At 33.2% G+C, this 25226-nt stretch overlaps 1 protein-coding gene across 6 annotated transcripts in view; it reads right to left on the bottom strand.

Moving 5' to 3' along the window:
• The window catches only part of LOC111052221 (disheveled-associated activator of morphogenesis 1), a 238014-nt gene that overhangs the window by 73884 nt on the left and 138904 nt on the right, over positions 1–25226 (bottom strand). For all 6 annotated transcript variants that reach the window (XM_039437504.1, XM_039437501.1, XM_039437500.1 and 3 more), the window contains one exon: positions 1621–1800. In XM_039437504.1, coding sequence (XP_039293438.1) covers positions 1621–1665 — 45 coding nt within the window. In that variant the 5' untranslated portion in view covers positions 1666–1800. The remainder of the gene's footprint in view (positions 1–1620; positions 1801–25226) is intronic.

Below are 25226 nucleotides of genomic sequence, written 5' to 3'. Positions count from 1 at the left end.
TTTCATTCATTAATAAATTCAAGAATAATTGATCCAATAAAATGAGTGATAAGCTCCAACGATCCATAGTCACATTCCTCTCAATGTAATCTGTGAGTGTTCAATGTAGAGCATGGTGGTGTTCATATACATGGGATACTGATACTTATAGGAAATTTAGTTTGTCGATTTCCTATGTTAAAATTGATTGAATAAAACTGGATGAATGATTAGATGTATCAATGTTGGAGTGACAAAATTGAACTAAGAAAATATTAAATAAACTGATACAATTAATAGACAAACTAATGCCAGTTGAAAACAGGTTGTTATAATCACAGGTGGCAAATATCAGATGATTCGCCACATAGACCTACTTCAGAGAAATCTCAGTTGTTGTACAAGATTAATGGAAAAGACTAAGAAATTGTCAACTACCATGGCTTACTCTATCTATAGTAGGCTATGCAACTACACAAAAAGTGTTGTACAATACACTATAATCATAATAATTTGATTATGACCATGGAGGAAAAACTGGGCTCAGCCACTACCTCCGTAAACAAAGCCATAGTGCATTCGTGTGACGTCAGCACAGGTAGGGCTACTACACCAATCAAAACACTAGCTGATATAGATCAGCTGAAATCAACGAATTTTTATTGGTGTAGAAGCCCTACCTGTGCTGACGTCACACGAATGTACTACGGCTTTATTTACGGAGGTAGTGGCTCAGCCTGTACCATTTCTCCCCCAAATTTTGATAGAAAGTTCATGTTGTCCAATGTTATCTATCTAATTTATTCATTTGTGGATATAATAGCAAATAATATAAATATGATCGGGAAAGAACAATAGGCATGGCCAGAAACTATTATATTCTTAAATTTTGATAATGAATAATATGACCGAAAAAATCGGCCATGCTTTAACTGTTGAAAGTTTAAGTTCAAATTTTGTCCAAAATATATGAGTTGGAAATGCTAAATTTGGAATAATATAACAACAAATTATAGTCTAATAACAGCTGTAGTTAACTTTAAAGTGTGAAGTTTTTAGCTTGAAAGATTCTAGTTTCATTCAAAATTTAGGCGGGATGCACACCGGAGAAACGCGTTTCGTGAAAAAAGTTTCAGGAAACGTGAAACGGAATTCGCTCGCAATCGACTGATAAGATTAAGCAGGGAACGTTTCTTTTGTGTGCATGCGCGAGTGAAACGGATTGCATGAACCGAGTTTCATGAAAGAGGGCTTCACGAATTGCGTTTCTCCGGTGTGCATCCCGCCTTAGACTTTTTGAATAATTATCAAGTTACTGTTCTAGATTTTTTAATTCTAGACTCTAATAGTATCTTTTTGATTCAAAATTTGCTCGTTCATCGGAGTATTGAAGAGCGTAAATTGTATTTTGAAAAGTGACAGTGACATAACCAACATTTTGATTTGGACAGTATAGTATAAATTGGAAATGGGACAGTTTTGGGCATGAGCCTGTTGTGCCTTTCCTCATATTGAGTATTTGTATACAATGTGATGAGTGAATAGATAATATTACATTCAAATCACCGCACTAATACTGTAATATGAATATGAGATACATTTTACGTAAGTATGAAGATGATTTTTGATAAATTCGCTTACCTGCAAACAGCCGCACCACCCCTTGCGACCCCTTAGCGCGGGCATTTTGAGGGACTTGGACCAGCAGGGCCACCCCCAGTTGGAGGGATGAAGGGACGACAGACTGTCAGTCAGGGTGGTCAGGCAAACTCCTCCTCCCCCACCCTCGCCACCTCCCAGCCCTCCTCGTGGACACCAAGCCTAAAAAAACAAACGAGAAAAAATTATTGACACATGTAATTCACTAAGCCTGAGAGATATACGAAACTAAATGATTATTGATGCATGTAAAATTACCAAGCTTAACATAATAATTATTATTGATAAATGTAAATCTGAATCAATTCATACTAAGAGCTAGTAGTTCTGTGAACAGTAGACATCGCGCTCAGTAAGTTACATTGGCCTGTTGTTATGTTTTCTCAGAAATTAATAAATAATTTATGAATTTAAAATGTCTAGTAAAAATCCGAAATGAACATAGAGCTTTCTGTCCTATCGTACCGTGACGTGTCGTCCCGGAATGTGAGTGTGAGCGCTGTTATCAGGTCTGGCTGCAACTGTCTACAACGTTGATGGAAAGATATAGTTTCAAGATGTTCGATGTTTTTGAACGGGTAGTATTAATAGTCCACTAGACAGCTGATTTATGATGAATAATATTTTAAAGTCTGATTTTTACTCTCATATTGGCGTATGAAGGAGGCTCCTTTTTCCTTTTATATTATCCTTGAAATGCAAAATTTCCAAAAACCTTGTATATACGTCGAAGCGTAATTTGAAAAGGAACATACCTGTCAAATTTCATGAAAATCTATTACCGCGTTTCGCCGTAAATGCGCCACATATAAACATTTAAACATTAAGAGAAATGCCAAACCGTCGACTTGAATCTTAGACCTCACTTCGCTCGGTCAATAATTATCAATAATTAATTGAAATATTTGGACACTAAGCCTACAAAATACACGGAAAATTATTATTGATGCATGGACATAACCAAGCCTAAAAAACCCACGAAATTAAATCATATTTGAAGCACAGAAATCTGATTCAATTCATGCTATCAATGAAGATCCCTGAAGATCTTAGCACTGCAAATATAAAATATTATTGGAATATCATTAAACTCTCAATTTATTGTTTTTCGACTTTCCTAACTATATTAAAAATTGTTATCGATTGTCAATTATTATACTCTCATACCAAATATGAAGTACGTGACATACACATTAATTTTGGACTTCATTACCATCAAAATCTGAAAGTGGAATGTACTAGCTAAGCTGAGGTATTTTGTGATAAGCACTGAACTAGGAATAACTGGTGAGAGAATGCTCGAATGAACTGGTCAGGAGTGGGAACAGCTTCATCCAATCAGGGGGAAGATGTGGATTAGGCCAGGCCTCCAAGCTCCGCCCAATCTTTCTCCTGATTGGTCGAAAGTTCAAAGCGTACCGAGTTCTGATTTCTGTCGATAGATGGCAGTGAATACTGGGTATGTAGCTACACTAAACAACTGATTCATACTTTTTCCTCACTCTTCTCCTTCACCCTTCTCTTGGTCATTCATGTTTCTCCTTCATCATCCACTTCATCTTTTCTCGAAATTGCACTGTATTAAGTTCAAAACTTTCTATGTAGGAGAAAATGAGCTCTAAATCCCATTCGACTAAATCTAAACATGTCAATATTTCCAAATATAAGCACTAGCTCTCATCCTTCAAATTTTCCTTCTACTCAAATCAGTTTCCTCCTGAATAAAAATACCTAGATGTTCTTAAACTATAGATGAATCAAAATATAGTTTAGATCTTCGTTAAATAATTTTTAACTATCTAATAAGTAAGCTTCATATTGAATGATTTCGACTTAAAATGAACATAACTAGTTTTCTGATTTGATGAAACAATTCGAGAAACATATTTCAGTTGTTACACTTTCCTCAACCTCTAGTTTCCAAAGCAATGTCTTGAAATTCGCACAATTCACTCGAGATTGATAGGTGGATTTACTGATTTACTGAAAGTAGTATCTTGAAATGTTTCAATAAAGATCATTGTTTGTGACAATTCAAGTTGTTTTTACCAAAGAAGTATACCGTATCTACTACTTTCTGACTAGTTGTGAATGTGATGTTGTGGTAGTTATACTGAATACTTTATCTTTTTATAAGGAGGGTATCTACCACAACATTACCTTCACAACAGCACAGAAAGTGAACTCAACTTTTCACTTTCATTTGCTGCTCCTAATTTCTGTAATCGCTTGACACGACGATGTAATTGAAAGGAATGCATCTCCAAACATGACAGTCACTCACAGAGAAATCAACTAAAGAATGTCTATAACGTTCCACAGTTAGATTATACCTGTATCAAACCAATATATTCTATAGAAAAGTGTGTATTCTATGGTCAGATTCTATAAATATCAGAAAACTTTATTCTCTAAAAGGAATGTAGCATTCGACTCACTTATACCTATATCGAACCAATATATTGTATAGAAATGTGTACATTCTATAGTCATATTATATCTATATCAGAACACTATATTCTATAACAACTTCTCTTGAAGTCTACAACAGGTTCTCTTGAAGTCTATATTCAGAGGTTACACCTATATCAAACCAATATATACTATACAAATGTGTGAATTATTAAGTCAGGTTCTATCTATATCAGAACTTTTTCTTTTGTCTGTCTGTATGTAACGCGATTACGGCCAAACGCGTTGATAAAATTCTATGAGATTTGGCAGGAATATTCCTTTTCAACTGCGCGTCGATATATACACAAGGTTTTTTTGAAATTTTGTATTTTAAGGATAATATGAAAAGAAAAGGAATTCCTCCATACTCTGATATCACTATATATATAATCTACTCTGAAGATAGGATTAATCAGACTATAGATTTATTCATAATCAATCAGCTGACAAGTGGATTACACAGATGTTCTGGAGAAACCGTGTCTATTTCTATAGCGTCTATAGTTTCAATCAAAGACCTTAAAGAGTTATGCATCTTTAAGGTATTTGGTTTCAATATTTTGTTTTTATGCATGCCCATCAGTATCAATATTCTTACATTTGAAAAAAACTAATTTGATAGGTGATTAAAAATAATCAAATGAACTAAATAATGCTGGAGGAATTAAAATATTTTTAATTGTAAAAAATAATTTTCATCATATGGAAAGATTATCACGGAACTGGATGAATTATATCATATGGAATACAAATTCAAACATGAACTGAGTTTGTTAACATTTCAAACAGGTGACATTATATAGTTGTGGATGAGAAAACTGCGTGAGGTCTACTGTTCACAGAACTACTAGTATTGCCAGAGGTTGTACCCATATTAAACCAATATATTAAAATATAAATCTAAAAATATAATTTAAAAAGGGTACTCAGATTTATATTTTAATCCAAATTTAAAGAAGCTCTAAAGAAAAAATACAATAAACCAATATATTGTATAGAAATGTGTGTATTCCATAGTCAGATTCCATCTATATCAGAGCACTCTATTCTATAACAACATATGGGTTCTCTAGACGTCTATCTTCCATATGTTGAGACTGTCCATACCATACATGGCTGGTCTCACATGTCTTGGGATGGTCATGTGTTATCTGTATATGGTCCACGTGTGTTTAGATACCTGTATGTTGACCACTAGACTAATAATGTGTCTGTTTGTATAGTTGCTACCTTGACATCATTGTCTACTGCCACTGGTTTGACTTGACGTTGGAGAGCGGGGATTCTGACTAGTCATTGCTTCTGATAATGAAAATCTCCTCAAGTGATAATGATTTGAAATTATAATGAAACCTATGTGAGATGATGATTTGGAATTGTGATGAGCGCGGTAAAAGATGAAAGGATACTTTGATACTACATGGAGAGTTTTCAGATTTTGTTGAAATTTAGAATCATTGTTTTTAAAAATTGTCTCAAGTTCATAGATTTCACTCGGACCAATTAAAAAAATTGTCATTTTCAACTGTTTTCCCCCCAGTATCAGAGCTTTTTCCATTTCTATTTCCTGGTGATTCAGGGAAAGCTTCCCGAGTCTTCCCAAGTCTTCCCGAGTCTTCCCGAGTCTTCCTAAGTCTTCCTAAGTCTTCCCGAGTCTTCCCGAGTCTTCCCGAGTCTTCCCGAGTCTTCCCGAGTCCTCCCGAGTCTTCCCGAGTATTCCCGAGTCTTCAGATATCTCGGACTGAATTTAATTATCATTCAGACAAAGAGAGTGAAAGTAAACCCGTGTGTTATATAGTGTTATCAAAGAAATTTCAACTTTATTTCAGATTGATTTCTACATATATTGCAGGTTTGATACCTAGTGACAACGGTCTCCCCGTCCGTTATTATATTAATTTAGGATAGAAAAAACTGATCGTTAGTCCTAGTACTAGTAACAGTTATATTCATAAAAAACAACATTTATTTCAATTTTTTCCAAAGTCTCAACAGTCATTCCGTCAAATCATTCATGCGGCTAATATAGCTCTCATTTCTCCAAGCTCGTTTTTCTAACCAATACTCTATGCTCTAATTTCCATGACCAATACTTATTTTCCAATAAGTCTATCACCTTTCTAACCACTCTTCACGCTCATATTTCTTTATGACCTCTCTATTTATTTCTCGGTTGATGCTAATGTGACTTCTAACTGACATAGATGCCAAAATTGATGATAAATTGAATTATTTATTCGAAAGTAGAAATCTTGTGAGAAATAGATTACAGTTTAGAAATATTAAATTATTAAACTAACAATTTGACTTCAAAATGACATAGATGCCAAAATTAAAAAGAAATTGCATTTTATTCAAAAGAAGAAATCTTGTGAGAAATAGATTACAGTTTAGAAATATTAAATTATTAAACTAATAATTCGAAGGTAATTTCAATTTGACTTCAAACTGACATAGATGCAAAAATTAATAAGAAATTTCATTTTATTCAAAAGGAGAAATCTTGTGATAAATGAATTACAGTACAGAAATATTCAACTGATAATTCGAGGTTAATTTCAATTTGACTTCAAACTGACCATGGATGCCAAAATTAATAAAAAATTGCATTTTATTCTAAAGAAGAAAACTTCTAAGAAATGAATTACAGTACAGAAATATTCAACTGATAATTCGAGGTTTATTCCAATTTGACTTCAAACTGACATAGATGCCAAAATTAACAAGAAATTGCATTTTATTCAAAAGAAGAAATCTTGTGAGAAATGGATTACAGTTTGGAAATATTAAACTAATAATTCGAAGGTAATTTCAATTTGATTTCAAACTGACATAGATGCCAAAATTAATAAGAAATTGCATTTTCTTCAAAAGAAGAAATCTTGTGAAAAATCAATTACAGTTTAGAAATATTAAACTGATAATTCCAGTTTATCTCAATTTGGATTCAAACTGACATAGATGCAAAAATTAATAAGAAATTGCATTTCATTCAAAAGAAGAAATCTTGTGATAAATGAATTATTACAGTACAGAAATATTGAACTAATAATTCGAAGGTAATTTCAATTCGACTTCAAACTGACATAGATGCCAAAATTAATAAGAGATTGCATTTTATTCAAAAGAAGAAAACTTGTAAGAAATGAATTATAGGAATGTTCAGCTAATAATATTGAGAGTAATTTAAATTTGATAGATAGCTCAAACTGACACCATTGTTTGCATGAGAAGCATTGATACAATCCATAAGGAATGCTGCCAATTTGAAATGAATCACAATTCAGGAGGTCAGTAGAGCTACGCAGAGGAGTAACACACACACACATACACACACACACACACACACACCACACACACACACACACACACACACACCAACACACAACACACACACACACAGGAATCACTTAAAACTTTCAGCATTGGTTGATTGGGTAGCAACACTGGTTATGTTTGTAGACAATACTGACAGTTACTGATAATTATTGTCGGAACTGTGTCGTTCTCATAACGGACTCTCTCAGCCAATCACCGATCGTCTTACAACTAGACTACTTCCCTATAACTGATACCACACACACATAACGTTAACAGTATTAGTTACCCACTCAAGTTCACTGCTATTTTTAAAAGTCAAGGAACTGCCACTTCAACTGTGTGGGTGATATCGGAGGTGGGTGTTGATTGGAAACTGGAATTTCTTCCAAGTTATTCATCGGAAGTGCATTTCGTTTGTCCATCTTGTGAGAAATGTTTTAGGATCAGATTAATAATCAGATAAAAAATATATTAATCAGATAAAAATAGCGATAATATTCACTGACCTCTCACATTGGTACCTCTCACCTTCAATTTGGTAGAGAGTTAGTGGGGAGGATATTTTTAATATTCTTTCCGAAGAATGGACATTGATATGTCCAAAGCTCCGCCAATTTATGTAGATGCATAACAATATAATTATCTATAGTTATATATTACAAATCACTTTTTCATATCATATACAGTTCAATTATTATTTCTCTTAGTCTATATTATGTAAATTCATCTATAATTTTGCTGTATTGTAAGCTATTGTATATAAGTGTATAAGCCAGTATATATTGTAATCTACATAAATAAAGTACTCAATCAATCAATCAATCAAACATACAGTATCAGTGCTCAGTGAAAATTTCATTCACATGAGTTCTAATTGGACGTTTTCTACAAATGGGAATGGTCCCGTTAGAAATATAAAATTTCTCTTTTGAGAGAAATATTATATGGTTGTAGTTCCATATCTTCTTAAAATGTACATATTCAGAGCTACTTATCTCTTATTTTGTGTTTTTAATCTGTTATTTTGAATTAAAAACTTCTCAAAAATGGTACTATGATGTTATTTTACAAATAATAATTCACGTATCATACAATTTTAACAACACAATTACAATTATAAAATGAATATTAGAACCCACATAGACTATTACGTCCGTGTGTGGGAGCAGTTCTTAAGATTAGTTGTGTTACAATAAAAAATATTGGGCTATAAGTATAAGATACATACGGTAAATGAAATGAAAATAGATCATATTTAATAGATTTTTAGGATTAATTATATAAAAAATCAATTTGAATTTGAGAAGGAAGAAAAGATAGATCCATTGGAAGAAAATTATACAATCGCTTGTAATAATACCTATTTTTTAATTTATTAATAATTATTATTTTCATCACACCAGAACAGCCGGAATCGCTTTTTGCAAAATGTATTGGTAAGAAAACCAGATAAAAATTTGAATTTCAAACATAAGGTGATTTGATTAAATTCTCTGCATCCTGCCATCCAACATACATTAACCATTCAGAAATTCTGTGCTTTAACACTACAGTGACTCGGCCCGCCCCAGCCTCAACTATTTCTGGAGGATGGATAATGATGGATAAATGCTCGGACCAAGTTTAATTTCATGCTTTTTAAAGCAATTGGGAACTCCAATAAATAACGAAACAAATAATATTATTATTCCTCAAAAACGGTTGGATTGATTTTGATGGAACTTCCAGGACATAAAGTTGACAACCTGGCGTTGACTTCTAAGTAGTTGTTCAATCAAATTTTGTCTGGATAACCTCAAATTTTCTCGGACAATGACATCAGCCTTGGTCTAAAACTATTCTACTCTTCAATTTTGTTGATGTGCATGATTTTCCTCAAAAACGATGATGTGCATGAATATTATTATCCCTCAAAAACGATGATGTGCATGAATATTATTATCCCTCAAAAACGATGATGTGCATGAATATTATTATTCCTCAAAAACGGTTGGATTGATTTTCATGGAGCTTCCAGGATATCAACTTTGTGACCTAACAATGACATCTAAGTAGGTGATCGATCAAATTTTGTTTGGAAAACCGCAAATTTTCTCAGTTAATATTATAATGAATGCTCAAGCATTGTACCGTTGGTCGAAGTTCACGCACTAGAATCATCTTCCAAATTGGAATGACCCACAAATTATTTCTATAATCCATTTCTCACAAGATGGACAAACAAAATGCACTTCATCAAAATTTGCATGAATTCAACATTCAATCCAATCGAGTCGTATGATAATAAGTCCGTGAAACGATCAAGCCACATGAAAGTATTTACCTGGGTTTAAATTGATTTAACAGCCGCGGTGATGAGATTTGCATGTGACAACAGCGGCGGCTTCTCAACTTAGATTCACTTAAAACTGTCATCATTCCTAATGCAAACAGTAGAAGAAGAAGAAGAAGAAGAAGAAGAAGAAGAAGAAGAAGAGAAGAAGAAGAAGAAGAAGAAGAAGAAGAAGAAGAAGAAGATAAAGTCTGGAGAGAATATCACTACAATGATATTATAGTGTAATGAATGCTGCTTCTCATTCAATTGTTGCTTAAAGTTTGGAGTGAATGTCATCACTATAATGATATTATAGTAATTATAGTGTGATGAATGCTTCTTATTTGAATGATGCTGGAAGTTTGGAGTGAATCTCGTCACTATAATGGATGCGACAATCTGATGACAGAAATCTTCCGCGCGGCAGCATCACGAGAGATGAAAGTTATTGCTGTCGTAGATCATAGTTAGTTTGGGCGCTGATGATAATTGAATATCACGCAATCTGAATCAAGAAAACTGGGAAGCTGAATGGTGAAGAGTTCTGACGAAGAGAAAGAGGCGAGTATTTGTGAGGGGAAGTAAGAGGTGAATAGAGAGAGAGAGAGAGGTAGGAGAGAAAGGAGAACTTGGAGAAGAAGGAGCCAGGATGAGAGAAAGATTTAGAAGCCAGGAGGAGAAAAATAATAATAAGAAGAAATCAGATTCAGAATAACGGAAAGGAGGAACTGATAGTATTGGAGAAGAAGTAGAAGAAGAAATTGGAAGATGGATTAGTAGAAGGAGAATAAGTAGAATAAAGAAGAGAAGGAGAAGTAGTAGAAGAAGAAGAAGAAGCCAGGAAAAGAAGGAGAAGAAAAAGGAGAAGAAGAAGAAGGAAAATTAAAAGAAGATGAAGGATTAGTAGAAGGAGAAGTAGAATAGAGAAGAGAAGGAGAAATAGTAGAAGAAAAAGAAGAAGAAATAGAAGAAGAAGAAGCCAGGAGAAGAAGAAGAAGGAGAAGAAGAAGAAGAAGAAGAAGAAGAAGAAGAAGAAGAAGAAGAAGAAGAAGAAGAATAAGAATAAGAAGAAGAAGAAGAAGAAGAAGAAGAAGAAGAAGAAGAAGAAGAAGAAGAAGAAGAAGAAGAAGAAGAAGAAGAAAAGAAGAAGAAGAAGAAGAAGAATTAGAAGAAGATGAAGGATTAGTAAAAGGAGAAGTAGAATAGAGAAGAGTAGGAGAAATAGTAGAAGAAGAAGAAGAAGAAAAAGATAAAGAATTTAGTACAAGCATGCAGTGAGAACAAAAAAGAATAATAAATAGAGGAAAAGGAGAAGAGAAACATAAGCAGGGGAAAAGATAATTCTAAGTTTAAAGAGACGAAGAGATGAATCATGAGACTAAAGGTTGAGATTTGAAAAAGATAGGAAGAGAAAATACTGTATTTGATAAGATGGAAAGAGATTGATCAGTTGAAGGACAGAATCTGTAAAAGAAGAGTAGCAGAAAAAAAGGAGAAGAAGATGATGAAAAAGAATCAGAAGGAAGAGGGAAGAAGATGATGAAGAGGAATCAGAAGGAAGAGGGAAGAAGATGGAGAATTTTTAATTGAGAAGAAGGAGAAAAGAGTGAGGAAATACGAAAGAAAAAGAGAAGAGTAGAGCGGTATGTTGAAAAAAGCGAAAAAGAAGTTAAAAAAAAAATTTTTTTTAAGGAAAATAGTTTTAGTGGGAGAAGGGTATGCAAATGATGGAAGTATTGAGCAAGCAGGCATTCAAAGGGAACATAAAATAATATTTAATGAAGGGGAAGAATAAGTTAAACATTAAAAGGAGAAGTGATAATTCAAGTTTGAAGAGACGAAGAACATGAATATTGTAATAGACTAGAATTTGAGTTTTGAGAAAATTGATTCAAGGAAGAAGAGAATACAAGAGAACGAAATAGCAAGGACAGAAGCTGTAAAAAAATAGTAGCAGAAAATAAGAAAAAGGAGAAGAGGAGAAGAAGACGAAGAAGAGAAGAAGAAGAAGAAGAAGAAGAAGAAGAAGAAGAAGAGAAGAAGAAGAAGAAGAAGAAGAAGGAGAAGAAGAAGAAGAAGATCAAGAAGAAAGAGACGAATGTTATTTTATACTCGTTTATTCTATTAAACAATGACATCATTCTAGGTAGACATTGGCCAAGATGTCATCTGACAACAAACTGACATCCAATTATCAACAGAACACTCTTTCCTGACTCAGTATCATCATTATCAACATCCTCACGTTTCCTGGCATGAACTATCATCAAGATCATCATCATTTTGTCAACTTTGATGCCTTCAAATCATGATTATCCATCGTCATCATCATCATCATCATCCCCATCATCATCATCATCATCATTTTGTCAACTTTCTTGCCTTCAAATCATGATTATATGATTTATATATAATTTAAATTAAACATTTATCATCATCATCATCATCATCATCATCATCATCATCACATCATCATCATCCTCCAATTATCATCATCCAATCATCATAATCATCATCATCCTCCAATTATCATCATCCAATCATCATCATCATCATCATCAAGATCATCATCATCATCGTCATTGTCATCATCATCATCATCATCATCACAACCATCATCATCATCATAACATTTCCTGCCTCAAACTATCACCAATGATAATCATCAAAAGCGTTTTTACTTTCATTTGGTCGCCTGTAAGGTCGTGCAATAGTGTTATTCACTTTAAACTGTTATAACATTTGCTGAATGGGCAGCATTAATATTCTTTATTCAGAAATGCAGACTGTTTCAAGTGAATCTCACTGTAAACCAACGAGGTTTATATTCACTGAAGACCAACGACAAGGAAGTCGTGCGATTTGAATTGAATAAACATGAATTTCGCATAAAATAATAATAATTATCATTATTCTCAAAGCACAACGTTGATTCTCTATAATGTAATTCACTGTGTAATGTCAGCATTCATTTTAAATGACTTCAATGCTTCTCATACAACCTATGTTGACAGTTTAAATTAAGTGAATCTCATAACAGAAACTGCATTTCGTAAAAACATGGTTTTTTGTCAGTAACAACATTTTAGAGAAACAAAAACTATGTTCCGTTCATCTCTGGTAACAGTATTCGAATCCCACTCCATTCGCAATATTTATTTGTGAGTCCAGCATTTATTTAAATAAATTAATTCAAGAGGAGAAGCGTATAGCAAGCATATAGCAAGCATAAACAACCGTTTTGTTGGGAAGTCGGAATAATAATTGAATTCAGATATAACTGTTTTCTTGTGTTGTAATGTAGAATCTTGTGTTTTGTTTTTCAATGTTTTAAATTTTATTCAAATTTATTGAGTTTCTAGACTTTTCACATGCTAGATTCATGAATTTTTTCAAGATGAATACGTTGATCTGTTTTGTTGGAGAGTCGGAATAATAATTGAATGCAGTATTTAACAGTTTTCTTGTGTTGTAGAATCTTGTGTCATGTTTTTCAATGTTTTAAATTGATTCAAACCGGGTTGATTTTCAAAAATCTCCACATGCAAAATTTATGAATTTTCCAAGATGAATGAACTTTTCTATCTACCAAGAGCAGTGAAGACTTTATAAGTATCAAGAAAACTTAAAGTAAGTCATGACGTCTTGCAGCCTCTATTTCGAAGGGGTTGATAACCATATGACAGTTTGAATTTCCATTTGAACTTCATTATTGTAAATGTATTATTTACAATAGCAAATCTTATACCCTTAAGAAGTTAAAAAATCTGGTGTGGCGCACTCACACAACTTTCCTCGCCATTATGAAAATTGATCACTTGACGCTAGTGTTCATGCGCATCTCAAGTCTACTATTTTAAGATCTGAGCCAGCTGGTGACAGGACAATAAAGCTGGAGACATACGAGGTCTGCTATCTCTTCATAGTGAATGATTTAATGGAATCAACAGTTGCCAACAGTTTGCAATTGAATAATCACATTTTCTCGAATTTGGAGCTTAAGTTATATTCATTTTTTAGGTGAAAATGTTACTGAACATTAATTGTAGAGATTTTCATGCTCAATCCTTTCCACTTGAAATTTTTTGTTTAAATTGTATCTGAAGACTGATAATTGGGAATCTAAAATCTAGCTTTGCATAGATGGGGCGAAACTCCTGAAATTTTTACAGATATGGGGTTTATGGCAGTTGATAGAGCTTATCAATGACTATTATAGGTATAAATTTGATCAAAAACGTTGGAGCCGTTTTCGAGAAAATCGCGAAAACCCCTGTTTTTGACAACATTTTCACTATTTTAGCCGCCATCTGGAATTGCATTCAATTGAAATTGTTCGTGTCGGATACTTATAGTGTAAGTACCTTAAGTACCAATAGTGTAAGTTCCAAATTTCAAGTCATTCCGTTGACTGGGAGATGAGATATCGTGTACACAGAAGCACATACACTCATACACACACACACACACACCACACACACACACACACACACACACACACACACAACACACACACACACACAGAAAAATACCCAAAAACCAATTTTTTGGACTCAGGGGACCTTGAAACGTAATAGAGGTTGGAAGTGGAAAAAATAGAGCTAGAATATTATCATAGAGAAGAGATAATATAAGAAGATATCCCATGATATAGGTAGTTTATGTTACAAAATTTCAAGACGATTTTTGTTAAGTCAAGCCGATTACTGTCGATTATAACTGTTTTGGTCGGGTCAACCTATGAAATGAATTTTACTATTGCTATGCTGCTCAATAGTCAAATCGATTGCTTTCACATTTCAACTTTCCATCTATAAATCTGACTGAACCAAACTATAAACTTGGAATAAATTAACCTCCATATTAGTAGGATATTTACATTTGGATTTGGAACGGATGTGATTGATAAGAAATAGTGGTTTATTTATGAAAATGGAGAAATTTGGTAGTTGATGAAAGATGAACATCCTCGGAAATTAACTACTGATTAAGTTTTGAGGTGAAGTTTATTAAGAACTCTCATTCTTATATGAGGCAAATTTATTCAATATAAAATCTGAAGTGATAGTCGATATTTCATGACCACGTTAAAATTGAAGGAGTCTTCAAGTGCTGTATTGAATTCAGTGCCTACTTGAAAAATTTCATTTCAACTCTAACTGTACTCGATTTCACTGAAAACTAATAAATTTCAGTCACAATTCTTTGTCATATTTTTGAAAAAAAAAAATGGAAATGTATGTATCATTCCATCATTGTTTTATTTGTTCAATTATAGCTGAAATTATAAAACTTATTATAGATGAAATCGCATGAAACTTTCAGCTCATCCCCAAATTCTCCTTGTACATCCGACTAGTCTCTTCTTATTGTTATTTTCCTTCTTGTTTTTCTTCTTCTTCTTTTTTCTTCTTCTCCTTCTTCTTTTTCTTCTTCTTCTTCTTCTTCTTCTCTTCTTCTTCTTCTTCTTTTTCTTCTTCTTCTTCTTCATCATCATCATCATCATCATCATCATCATCATCATCATCATCATCATCATCATCATCATCATCATCATCATCATCGTCATCATCGTCATAATCATCATCATAATCATCATTATTATCATATGTTTTCTTCACATTCTACTTCTTTCCCTCCTTCTCTTTCTTCTTCCTCATATGCATCCTCCTTCTCCTTTATTTTGTCTTTCTACTCCTCCTTCACCTTCTTCTCCATCTTGTTTCTTATATTCCTCCTCTCCACAATCCTCAACTCCTTTTCCTCTTACTGTACTTATCCATCTACTCTTCCTCCTCCTTACTCTACAAAAGTTTTTATCATCCTCTCCTTCTCCTCACTGTTTCTTCTCCCTCAACCCCGCTCTCCTCTCTATCTGTTCAAGCTAAAAATACAAACACATGCACGAGCGCGAGTCACTTTCTGATGCCACTATTTAGTGACCTTCACCTGTTCAAGAAATCCGTTACATTCACTTTCGTTTGCGCTATTCTAACGGCCACGACTCTACTGTATTACTGCCACTCTTTATATCTATACAGCATCCCATATCCCTATACAATATGCATGGAATATCCAATCTATATAGCTATATATTTGGCTACTCTCTGATATATAATGCATTATTCCTTTACTACTGTATATCTATACTCACGATCTCTTTGCACAATATAGCTCACAATTCTTATAAGCTTTATATCTATGTAAACAGTGTCATGAACAGGTACCTCGTATAATGCCTTATTCCTTTACTACTGTATATCTGTACGATATCTTTTTGCACAATATAGCTCACAATTCTCATAAGTTTTATATATATGTAATCAGTGTCATGAACAGGTACCTCGTATTTGCCAAATGTCCAGCACTTGTTACAATATGCTCCAATTTGCAGCTCTGTATATCTATTTACACACAACCTTTCTCCACAAAAAGCTTATTATCTACATCACTACTATATCTATATGGGTACAGTGTCATGATCAAGTCCTTATATTTACCAGATGTCCAAACCTACATTAATATTATTTGCCAAAATACATTCCAAGATTAGTTAACAAGTAGCAATAGTTAATATTTTTCAACAAGTTCATTACGATTTCTGATAGAAATTACGATAGAACCATAGACTTGGTCTAACAGGTTAGATCTGTGATAGAGCATACCAATCATTACAACTATCGTAAGGTCCACGTTATTTATTTATGATTTACAATCAACTTAAGGACATAGAAACAGACTACAGTCCAAAACTTCTTTTCATCCCAATTTCATAAAATAAATTGTCCAAATAAAGGTTATGTGCGACTTTTCAATTCTTCACTAATTTCCACATTGAAACAAAACAAAAACACTTGAAAAAACATTTTGAATTTAGAAAGATTAAGATCCGAATTGATAACAAAATTCCTTCTACTTTGTACTCAAAACTGTAAAATAAATATTAATTTGAAATATTTTGTTCCGAAAATTAAAACAAACTCCTCCACTAGAAGCACAGCTGTTATGATGAAAATATTTCATTAACAGTGGTTTTGCTATCCTTCATTGTCTATCATTGGGCAAAGCGAATAGCACTGTCCTTTACTAGCTCCACAACGTTGCTCAGATCGTTTTTTAATAATGTAGAATTATAATTAATCAACAAAATATTCAATCTCAATTATGAAAATTCATCATTCAATTAATGAAAAATACAATTTTTTGATGAATTGAACATAATTATTATTGGTCATCTTGAACAAGTATGAACAGTTAATCAGCTATCCTATAGAAATCAGTGGAAAGGCAGAGAATCGGCAACGTTGTCCTCCTATCTTTCTCCACCGCCATTATAACGTGGACCTCACTGTAAATCCATACAATGTCAAGGAAATTCAATCTATGTTGAGAGTATTAAGATTTTATTGTACTTTTTTGGATATCTTTTATATCTATATAGCTCAATTTTTTGTGTGCATAATTATACTCTTCTCACAAGTTATCTAAAGGTCAGACTATATCAAGATAATTCAGTCAATGGTATTTGCCAGATGTTCTTCTATGAGTATAATATCTCTCTCACTCATTGGTTTTCTCTCACCTCTCTCTCTTACTCACACATTCACTCAATCTCTCTCACTCCCTCTCTCTCGTTTTCCTCTCTCAAATGTTAATCGTGTCCGACATACATAGAGCAGACAACAGACTCGTGAAGCAAGTGTAATGTTGGATAGTTCAGGGTTTCGTGGAGAATATTGGAAATATTTCCTAATTTAGGAGATTGGGTGATTACTATGGAATTTGAAACTGGCTTTATGGCTCTCAACTTCCATAGATCCCTGATGCCTCTATTAATGGTTTCACACTATGGATTGCAATTAAATAATTTGAAGTTTTCTGAGTTATCATATTGATAGTTTGAAACCTTGTGGGACTGGACTTCCCTGAAAGTACACATTGAGTGAATGACCACAAAATTTTCAACAAACTGTGGCAATTTATTGTCAATTTTTTAAAAACATAATAGCGTTTTGTGGTAGACCTGTGAGAATCCTTGTTTCAAAAAAAATAATCGTTTCCCACTCAGTGTGAAAAACACTTGAAGTTGCCAACAAAATGTTCCCTCTCTACACTCTACAAGCCCCCGCTGACTTCGCTCTCTGGACAAAGAAATTGACAACTTTTGTTGCTCAACATTTGAAAACAGCAACCTATTCTTCACAAAATAGTTGACAACATTTGATAACAGCAACCTATTCTTTACAAAATAGTTGACAACATTTGATAACAGCAACCTATTCTTTACAAAATAGTTGATAACATTTGGGAACAGCAACTTATTCTTTACAAAATAATTGACAACATTTGATAACAGCAACTTATTCTTTACAAAATAGTTGACAACATTTGAAAACAGCAACTTATTCTTTACAAAATAGTTGACAACTTTTGTGTATAAAAGTATGTCCACAAAACTATTTGTCGACAAAATTTAGTTGATAAATTTGGTGTGAAAGAAGCTTTATACTGATCCAAGCCTATTATTCTACAAAATTTGTATATTTATGATCATTGCAGTTTATTCTCGTAGATTGTGATCCACCTTAAGTGTTAGTAGATTCCGTCACAACATTCCAACACATTATATTCAAGTAGGCTATACATTGAGATTTGATATTTCTTATTATTATAGTTTATTCTAATAGTATATAATCCATCAGTAGATAATAGATAACAGATAGTAGATAGATAGGTAATAGATAAACCATCAGTAAAAGGCAGCTTCTTTCCTCAAATAGTCTATCGTTGGAAATGAGAAAGATACTAATAAAGAGTTGCATTTGGAGTATAGCTCTCTATGGGTCTGAAACATGGACTATTGGTAAGGCTAAGGAAATGCTTTCAAAGTGTGGTGTTGGAGGCGAATGCTCAAAATAAAATGGACTGACAGAGTTACGAATGAGGAGGTATTCCAGAGGGCGGTGGAAAAGAGATCTCTTCTGAATTTTCTTAGGGACAGACGACATTCTTGGATTGGACACATAATAAGACACGACGCATTCACGTCAAATATTCTGGAAGGTACAGTTGATGGACAAAGGGGTCGTGGCAGACCCCGGCTACAGTATTTAAGACAAATAATGAAGGATGTGGGTGCTATGAGGTATGTACAATGGAAGAGAGTAGCAATGGACAGATTTAGATGGGAGGCTGCCAACCAATCAAATGTTTGAGCTGTAAGAAGAAGATAGTTTATTCTAGTAGATTGGAATTCACCTCAAGTGGTATTAAATTCCGCCGTAGCAAATTACAACATTTCATTCGAATAGGCTACACATTTGAAATTAATTCATTCACAAAAGATGCACTTAAACCCGATCAAACTTGATAGAAAGCTCTCCATATAAAACATCTTAATTCGCTACAGATCTGATCCGCCAAGAATTCCAACAAAATTATAATTTACATAAATCCATCGCATCTGCCTTATCACTTTCACACTGCTTTCAAAACGTCGATAATATTATGTCGACTTGCATCGATAGTGATAATTATCTACAGACAATACAGCCTGCACTTGTTTTATAATAATCGATAATTCGAAGTCGATGCATTATAATTAATCGATAATATCATGGTGAATCTCAAGGTTTCAACGAAGTGATAAATATGATTTTCCTCTAGAGATACTATCACATAATCTAAGTGAATCCTGGTCCTTCACACTAGACTCACCTGAAAGTTGATATATAGACTGATGATATTTGCATTGATTTGTTCAAGTTGAAGAACAGATTTAAGCCTAAGGCCTGGTTGTACAAAAGCCGGTTAAATTTTAATCGTGATTAATTTACGAGAACCAACCAGAGAAGGCTTCTCCGGTTGCATAAAAGCCGGTTAAATTTTAATCGTGATTAATTTACGAGAACCAATCAGCTTCTTTTCGAAGCTGATTGGTTCTTGTAAAATTAATGACTATTAAAATTCAACCGGCTTTTGTGCGACCGGCACAAGTTATTTTAGTCTATGGTCAAAGCATTGTAACATGCATTACGTGTAGTGCGGCATGATCGATAATTAAATGTCGAAAGTCTATTTAGCCGATAATAAAAATCGATACTGAGGAAAACTTTGAAAAATACTAAACTTTTGCCTTGTTGCAAAGGTATGCCCAATGCTCCAAGCTACGAAAATTATAATAATTGTATCATCAAGTTTCTACGAGATTGGTGGGAAACTAAACTGGATTTTTTAACTTTTAACAACAACTTTTAGTGCTAAATAGCAGTGGCACTTGGTGAGATTTAAGTAGCAGGACGCTAACAATGTATAACAACCTTGTCTCTTAATTTACTTCTCCGTTGGAGTAGTATCTTAGAGAAGTAATTTACTCCTCCGTTAGAGAAATGTAATGAGTGCCTAGAATCTGCATTGCAAATGTTGACGATCTTGAGGCATGATCTTGGCCTGTTTAGGTTCTTGGACGTCACACAAGAAAATCAAGCTTCTGTGTAGTTGTGAAGGTAATATTCTTGTGGATATTGAATAAGAAAAACTTGGATTTGTCACAACCACTGATCTAATAAAATATTTTGAGAAACTATTATCAATATAAAAAAATCTCAGTTTATCAAATCAAGGCATTTTTTTCATTTCATTTCATTTATTCATAGACAATAGATACAATAAAGGCAAAAACAACAGGCATTCGCCCAAAACTGCTTTAAACCTTAATTTGAAATACACAGTCTAAAGGTTATGTAAATTATAATTAAATTCACACACTATTTCGAGTCCCAAAAATTTATGTACTACAATAATATTGAGTTTATCTGATTGATTAATTTCAAAATACAAATCCAAACAAAAATCTTCCTTAACAATCACAAAAAAATATTAAAAATTTAACTTGAATCCACAAATTATACTCATGTTCGAATTCTAAACATTTTCATGCAAGATCAACCACACTTCATGAATTCTTGGTGAGTAATTTAATCTAGAGTTCACATTATGATTATTCCGATATACTGCAATAAATAAGTGGATAACATTGAATAGTCTTTGAAAAATAAATATTAGAAAATAACTAGAATAAAATTCAACTATTGAACGTTGCATGAGTTATCGAGAAGATCTTTGTTTATAATTTGTTGAAATTATGCAAGTGAATAGTCTTATTATATTAGGCATATATGAAAATAAATCAATGATCAAAATAAAGTATACTTTAATCAACATAATGTAGTGATCAATATTTTATTCTGTTCTTGAATGGTTCTTCATGGTTGTAGTTTGAATGCTCTGTCAAAATTCTCTGCCAATACTTTGTGGGCGTGTCTTGTCTCGGCCAATGGCAGACTGTGACCTTGATCACTACCTCCGTAAACAAAGCCGTAATGCATTCGTGTGACGTGTCTAGTAGACTGGGAGCTTGAAAAATGATTGAGCAGCGGAATAAATGGTGTAAATGGAGCTACATGATTGGCGGATCAAGGCACTACCTCCGTAAACAAAGCCGTAATGCATTCGTGTGACGTCAGCACAGGTAGGGCTCCTACACCAATAAAAATTCGTTGATTTCAGTTGGAGCCCTACCTGTGCTGACGTCACACGAATGCACTACAGCTTTGTTTACGGAGGTAGTTCCTTGATCTGCCAATCATGTAGCTCCATTTACACCATTTATTCTGCTGCTCAATCATTGTTCAAGCTCCCAGTCTAATAAACATTGATTATTAGCTGAATAAATGGTGTAGCCACCAAAACTAGTTTCTCAGTTTTCAAAAAAATAGTCTTTAGTAAAAAAATAGTAAAAAGTCTTTTTATTGTTACCTCTAATTTAAAATTTTTAGTTTAGTCATTAGTTTTGAAGTGGAAAATGGACTTTTTGAAGTAAAAAGTGAAATCTAACCTCATTCTTTTTGGAAAATTTGGGAGAAGACAGTTTTGGGCTATGCCTGTTGTCTTCTCCCAATCATATTTTAATTATGATTTGAGATTGTCAATGAAATAAATAAATGCATTATTGTAGCCTTGATATTGTTATCGTGAAAGTACAGTTATTTCAATTTTTTAGATTCGATTAGATTAGATTATTATGTGAGAATGAATTCAATTCATGAGTACATTATTTTCATTTCTAATGAATACAGTTGCATCACTTATTAAATTTTTTGAAACCGTTGGTTGGAAGTAAGTCGAGTCCTTGTAAACCAATTCTTATCAGATGCTGGACCTTATAAATTTACTAATTATGCGAAAAATTTATTAACCTTCAGATGCAAATTAAGCTGTAAATAATTGAATTGGTTATCTTATCATTGGTTACAATCTACAGCAAGATTGGACACCTGATACTATAGTGAAAATCATTTCAAACTTTCAGTATTGGTTAAATAGAGAACGTTCAAATCATTCATGATGAACGCTGAAAGGAAATCTCGTAGAGAATCTTTTGAATGAGAATTACAAAATTTGATGACCTTTGACCTAACAGTCCTAATACAGACAAGCCGTCCTATAAACCTTGATGAATTCATAATGAATTGAGTAGTTCACGAGATGATTTCAAAATTCCAATCAGTAATAATAACTCATTCATTTATTCATTCACGAATCTAGATTCAACTAAGAGTAATTCATTGATGGAAAATTAAGAACTTACAATTCATTTATTGTTCATCATCCGACTAATTTAAGATTAAGTTCCGGTTGCACGAAAGCCAGTTGAATGTAATCATGACCAGCAGGTAACCCGTGATATGCGAGAATGTAATTTATTTATTTATTCAATCATTCAGAATTATACAACTTACAGAAAAATACCAACTTACGCCCAAAACGGTTCCAATTCTAATTTAGGGTAAAAGAAAGGAGACGGGCCGCCGAAAGCAATGATGAACATGTAGACGTTCTAGTGACCCTTCAGTGGTCGCCTATTGTTAATGAGTTTCGAAATTTTCTTGGTCTATTGCACTCCACTCCGAGGAATAAATTGATGGCCCAGTCTGATTACTTAAAGGCATTTCCAGCTGTAAACCAGTGGTAGCCTACATTGATTGGATAAACACACACATTACTCTCGATTATAAGTAGTACAAATTTAGTCAAACTAAGAACGTATTATTTTATTTTTTTTATAAAGATTACGTCCTTCTATACTTATCCTTACGATCTATTATATTCTTTTTATATAAAAAATAAAAATTTTTTTGCGTCCAATGAAGCTAGAGGTTATGTGCCACTTCAAAATTCTTCAAAAACACACTCAATTTACAATTCAAAACACATAAAAATCATTTTTAAATTTAAAAAAATACTTCTGAATTGAATTAAATTAATTACAAATGATTGGAAAATTCCAAACTTTGAGAAAACTATAAAATTTTGGGACTGAAAAAGATATTGAAACTTGACAAACTGAAAAATTGACGTACTGAAATCTTCAAGAATTTGTAATAGGTCAATAACCATCCTCTATAAGAATCTAAATGCAAAATTTCAAGTTAATCAGTCCAGTAGTTCAGACGTGATGCGTCATCCGTCAATGTCCTATCCCGTACGTGTATAAGCCAATTATTTCCTTTATTACAGATTAAATGCCACTATTTTGAGGTCCACGTTATAATGGCAGTGTGTGATTTGCAATGGTGCTGCTATCTCTGTCTATCGTTCAACAAAGCAGATGGCACTATCTCTTTCACGCATTGCGATGTTGCCACATCGTCTATCAACAATGTAAAAATTCAACTAATTGACAAAATATTCAATCTCAATCTTGAAAATTCATTATAACATCTTTTAAAAATATATTTTCTTGACAAATAAAATATGATAAAATATTTTCAACAATAATGAACAGTTTAAATTCATCAGATATACCAGTATCAGCTGTTTGGGTGGCAAGGCTGGGATCTGGCAACCCTTTTCTCCTATCTTCCTACACTGCCATTATAACGTGGACCCCACTGTAGCACCAATCAGAGGAAGATTTCCCGTAAAGAAGTCTCCTCTGATTGGTTCTCATAGCGTTTAATCACGGTTAAAATTCAAAAGGTTTTGAAACAAACAAAACAATATCTTTGTTTTCTTATTATGGAGAGATTTCACAACATCACCATTAATTCTACTAATTTTATCAAAAGGATTTTATGTAACCGGGCCTAAGAACTATGTAAGAACCGTTGCAACATCTCGGAATATAGATCAGCTATTTGATTTAAACCCGGAATGAAACACATAATAATGAAAAACATCTCTAAATTCTTGTAATTATTGTAGATTAGAGTCAAACGTTGATGGAGCATTTGACCCTTAGATCATAATAGAAGTCATAATGAGTTTAAATTTACAACTGCTTGTATCTCTTATAACCTTATAACGTTCTCAATTCAGCGTGAATAAAGATTAACTGACCCGTAAATTGAATTCCCCAAATCAGGATAAGGGTAATGAACGCATATAAATACAGGACGCTCCAACGACTATAAATATTAATTCAAAAACATAAATCTATGTGATGTTTATGTTGGAAACAGATGTTCAGAATAAATTAACCGGTCATTAATGCGACAATCAATTGCTAATTAATTCATCTAAGCTTGAATTTAGCAACGGAGATTATTTGCGTTTCAATGAGCCTCTTGAAGAAGCAAGACGCTTTCAAGAAGTTTTAGTAGAAGCCTTGACCGAGTACCCCAGTACTAAAGACTATCACTTCTTACCTAATTTTCCCAAAATTTCTCGATGATTTTGTACACAACTTGCCATCTGCTTCATTAACAAATCCTATTATATTAAGCGAGCAATTCCTGTATAAATTTGGTTATTTATATTAATATTTACGGCTATTTATGTCCAACGGATCTCGAAAACGGCTCTAACGATTTTCACGTAATTTGGAACTTTGTAGGTTTATACTATAAAAATTCGATTGCACTAGGTCTCATCCTGGGGAATCTCGCTGAAGGATATGAAAAGGATAATAGTTATTCATCCTTGGAAAAACAGATCATAATTTCGTCCTCTGTCGATAACAGAAGATGCGTGTGCCTGTGTGGGAGATCAGCTGTGTAATCAATCAGCTTACCGTATCTCGCGAGAAATCTAGAATTTTAATATACTCGATCAAAATAATCTGATTTGTTTACATGACATTGTATATCATTATATTCAAAGTTAATCATTATTTTACAGTTTTAAGTGATTAGTGAGTGTTATCATAGATGAAGGATAAGTAAGTAACTATATTATTCTTGTCTCTGGTGTTATCTTGTTGTTCAATTTGGTTTGTAAACAATCTAAATTGGAACTTTTATGTTTTCAAATATTTGAACTGAAAATTGGACCTGAATTCAAGTGTATGGAACATAACCTACTGTTTGGAATATTTAAAGTGTATAAATACAAAATTCGGGGAAGGAGCAGTTTTGGGCTGTGCCTGTTAGTCCTTCCAATCATTTCAAAGAATTGAGTTTATCAGTAAATAAATAAAGAGCGAAGCTCGGTGCCCCGA

The sequence above is a fragment of the Nilaparvata lugens genome, chromosome 11 (assembly GCF_014356525.2).
Source record: "Nilaparvata lugens isolate BPH chromosome 11, ASM1435652v1, whole genome shotgun sequence".
Taxonomy (NCBI): domain Eukaryota; kingdom Metazoa; phylum Arthropoda; class Insecta; order Hemiptera; family Delphacidae; genus Nilaparvata; species Nilaparvata lugens.
Note: the sequence above shows the minus strand (reverse complement) of the source record. Positions and strands in the feature narration are given on the sequence as shown.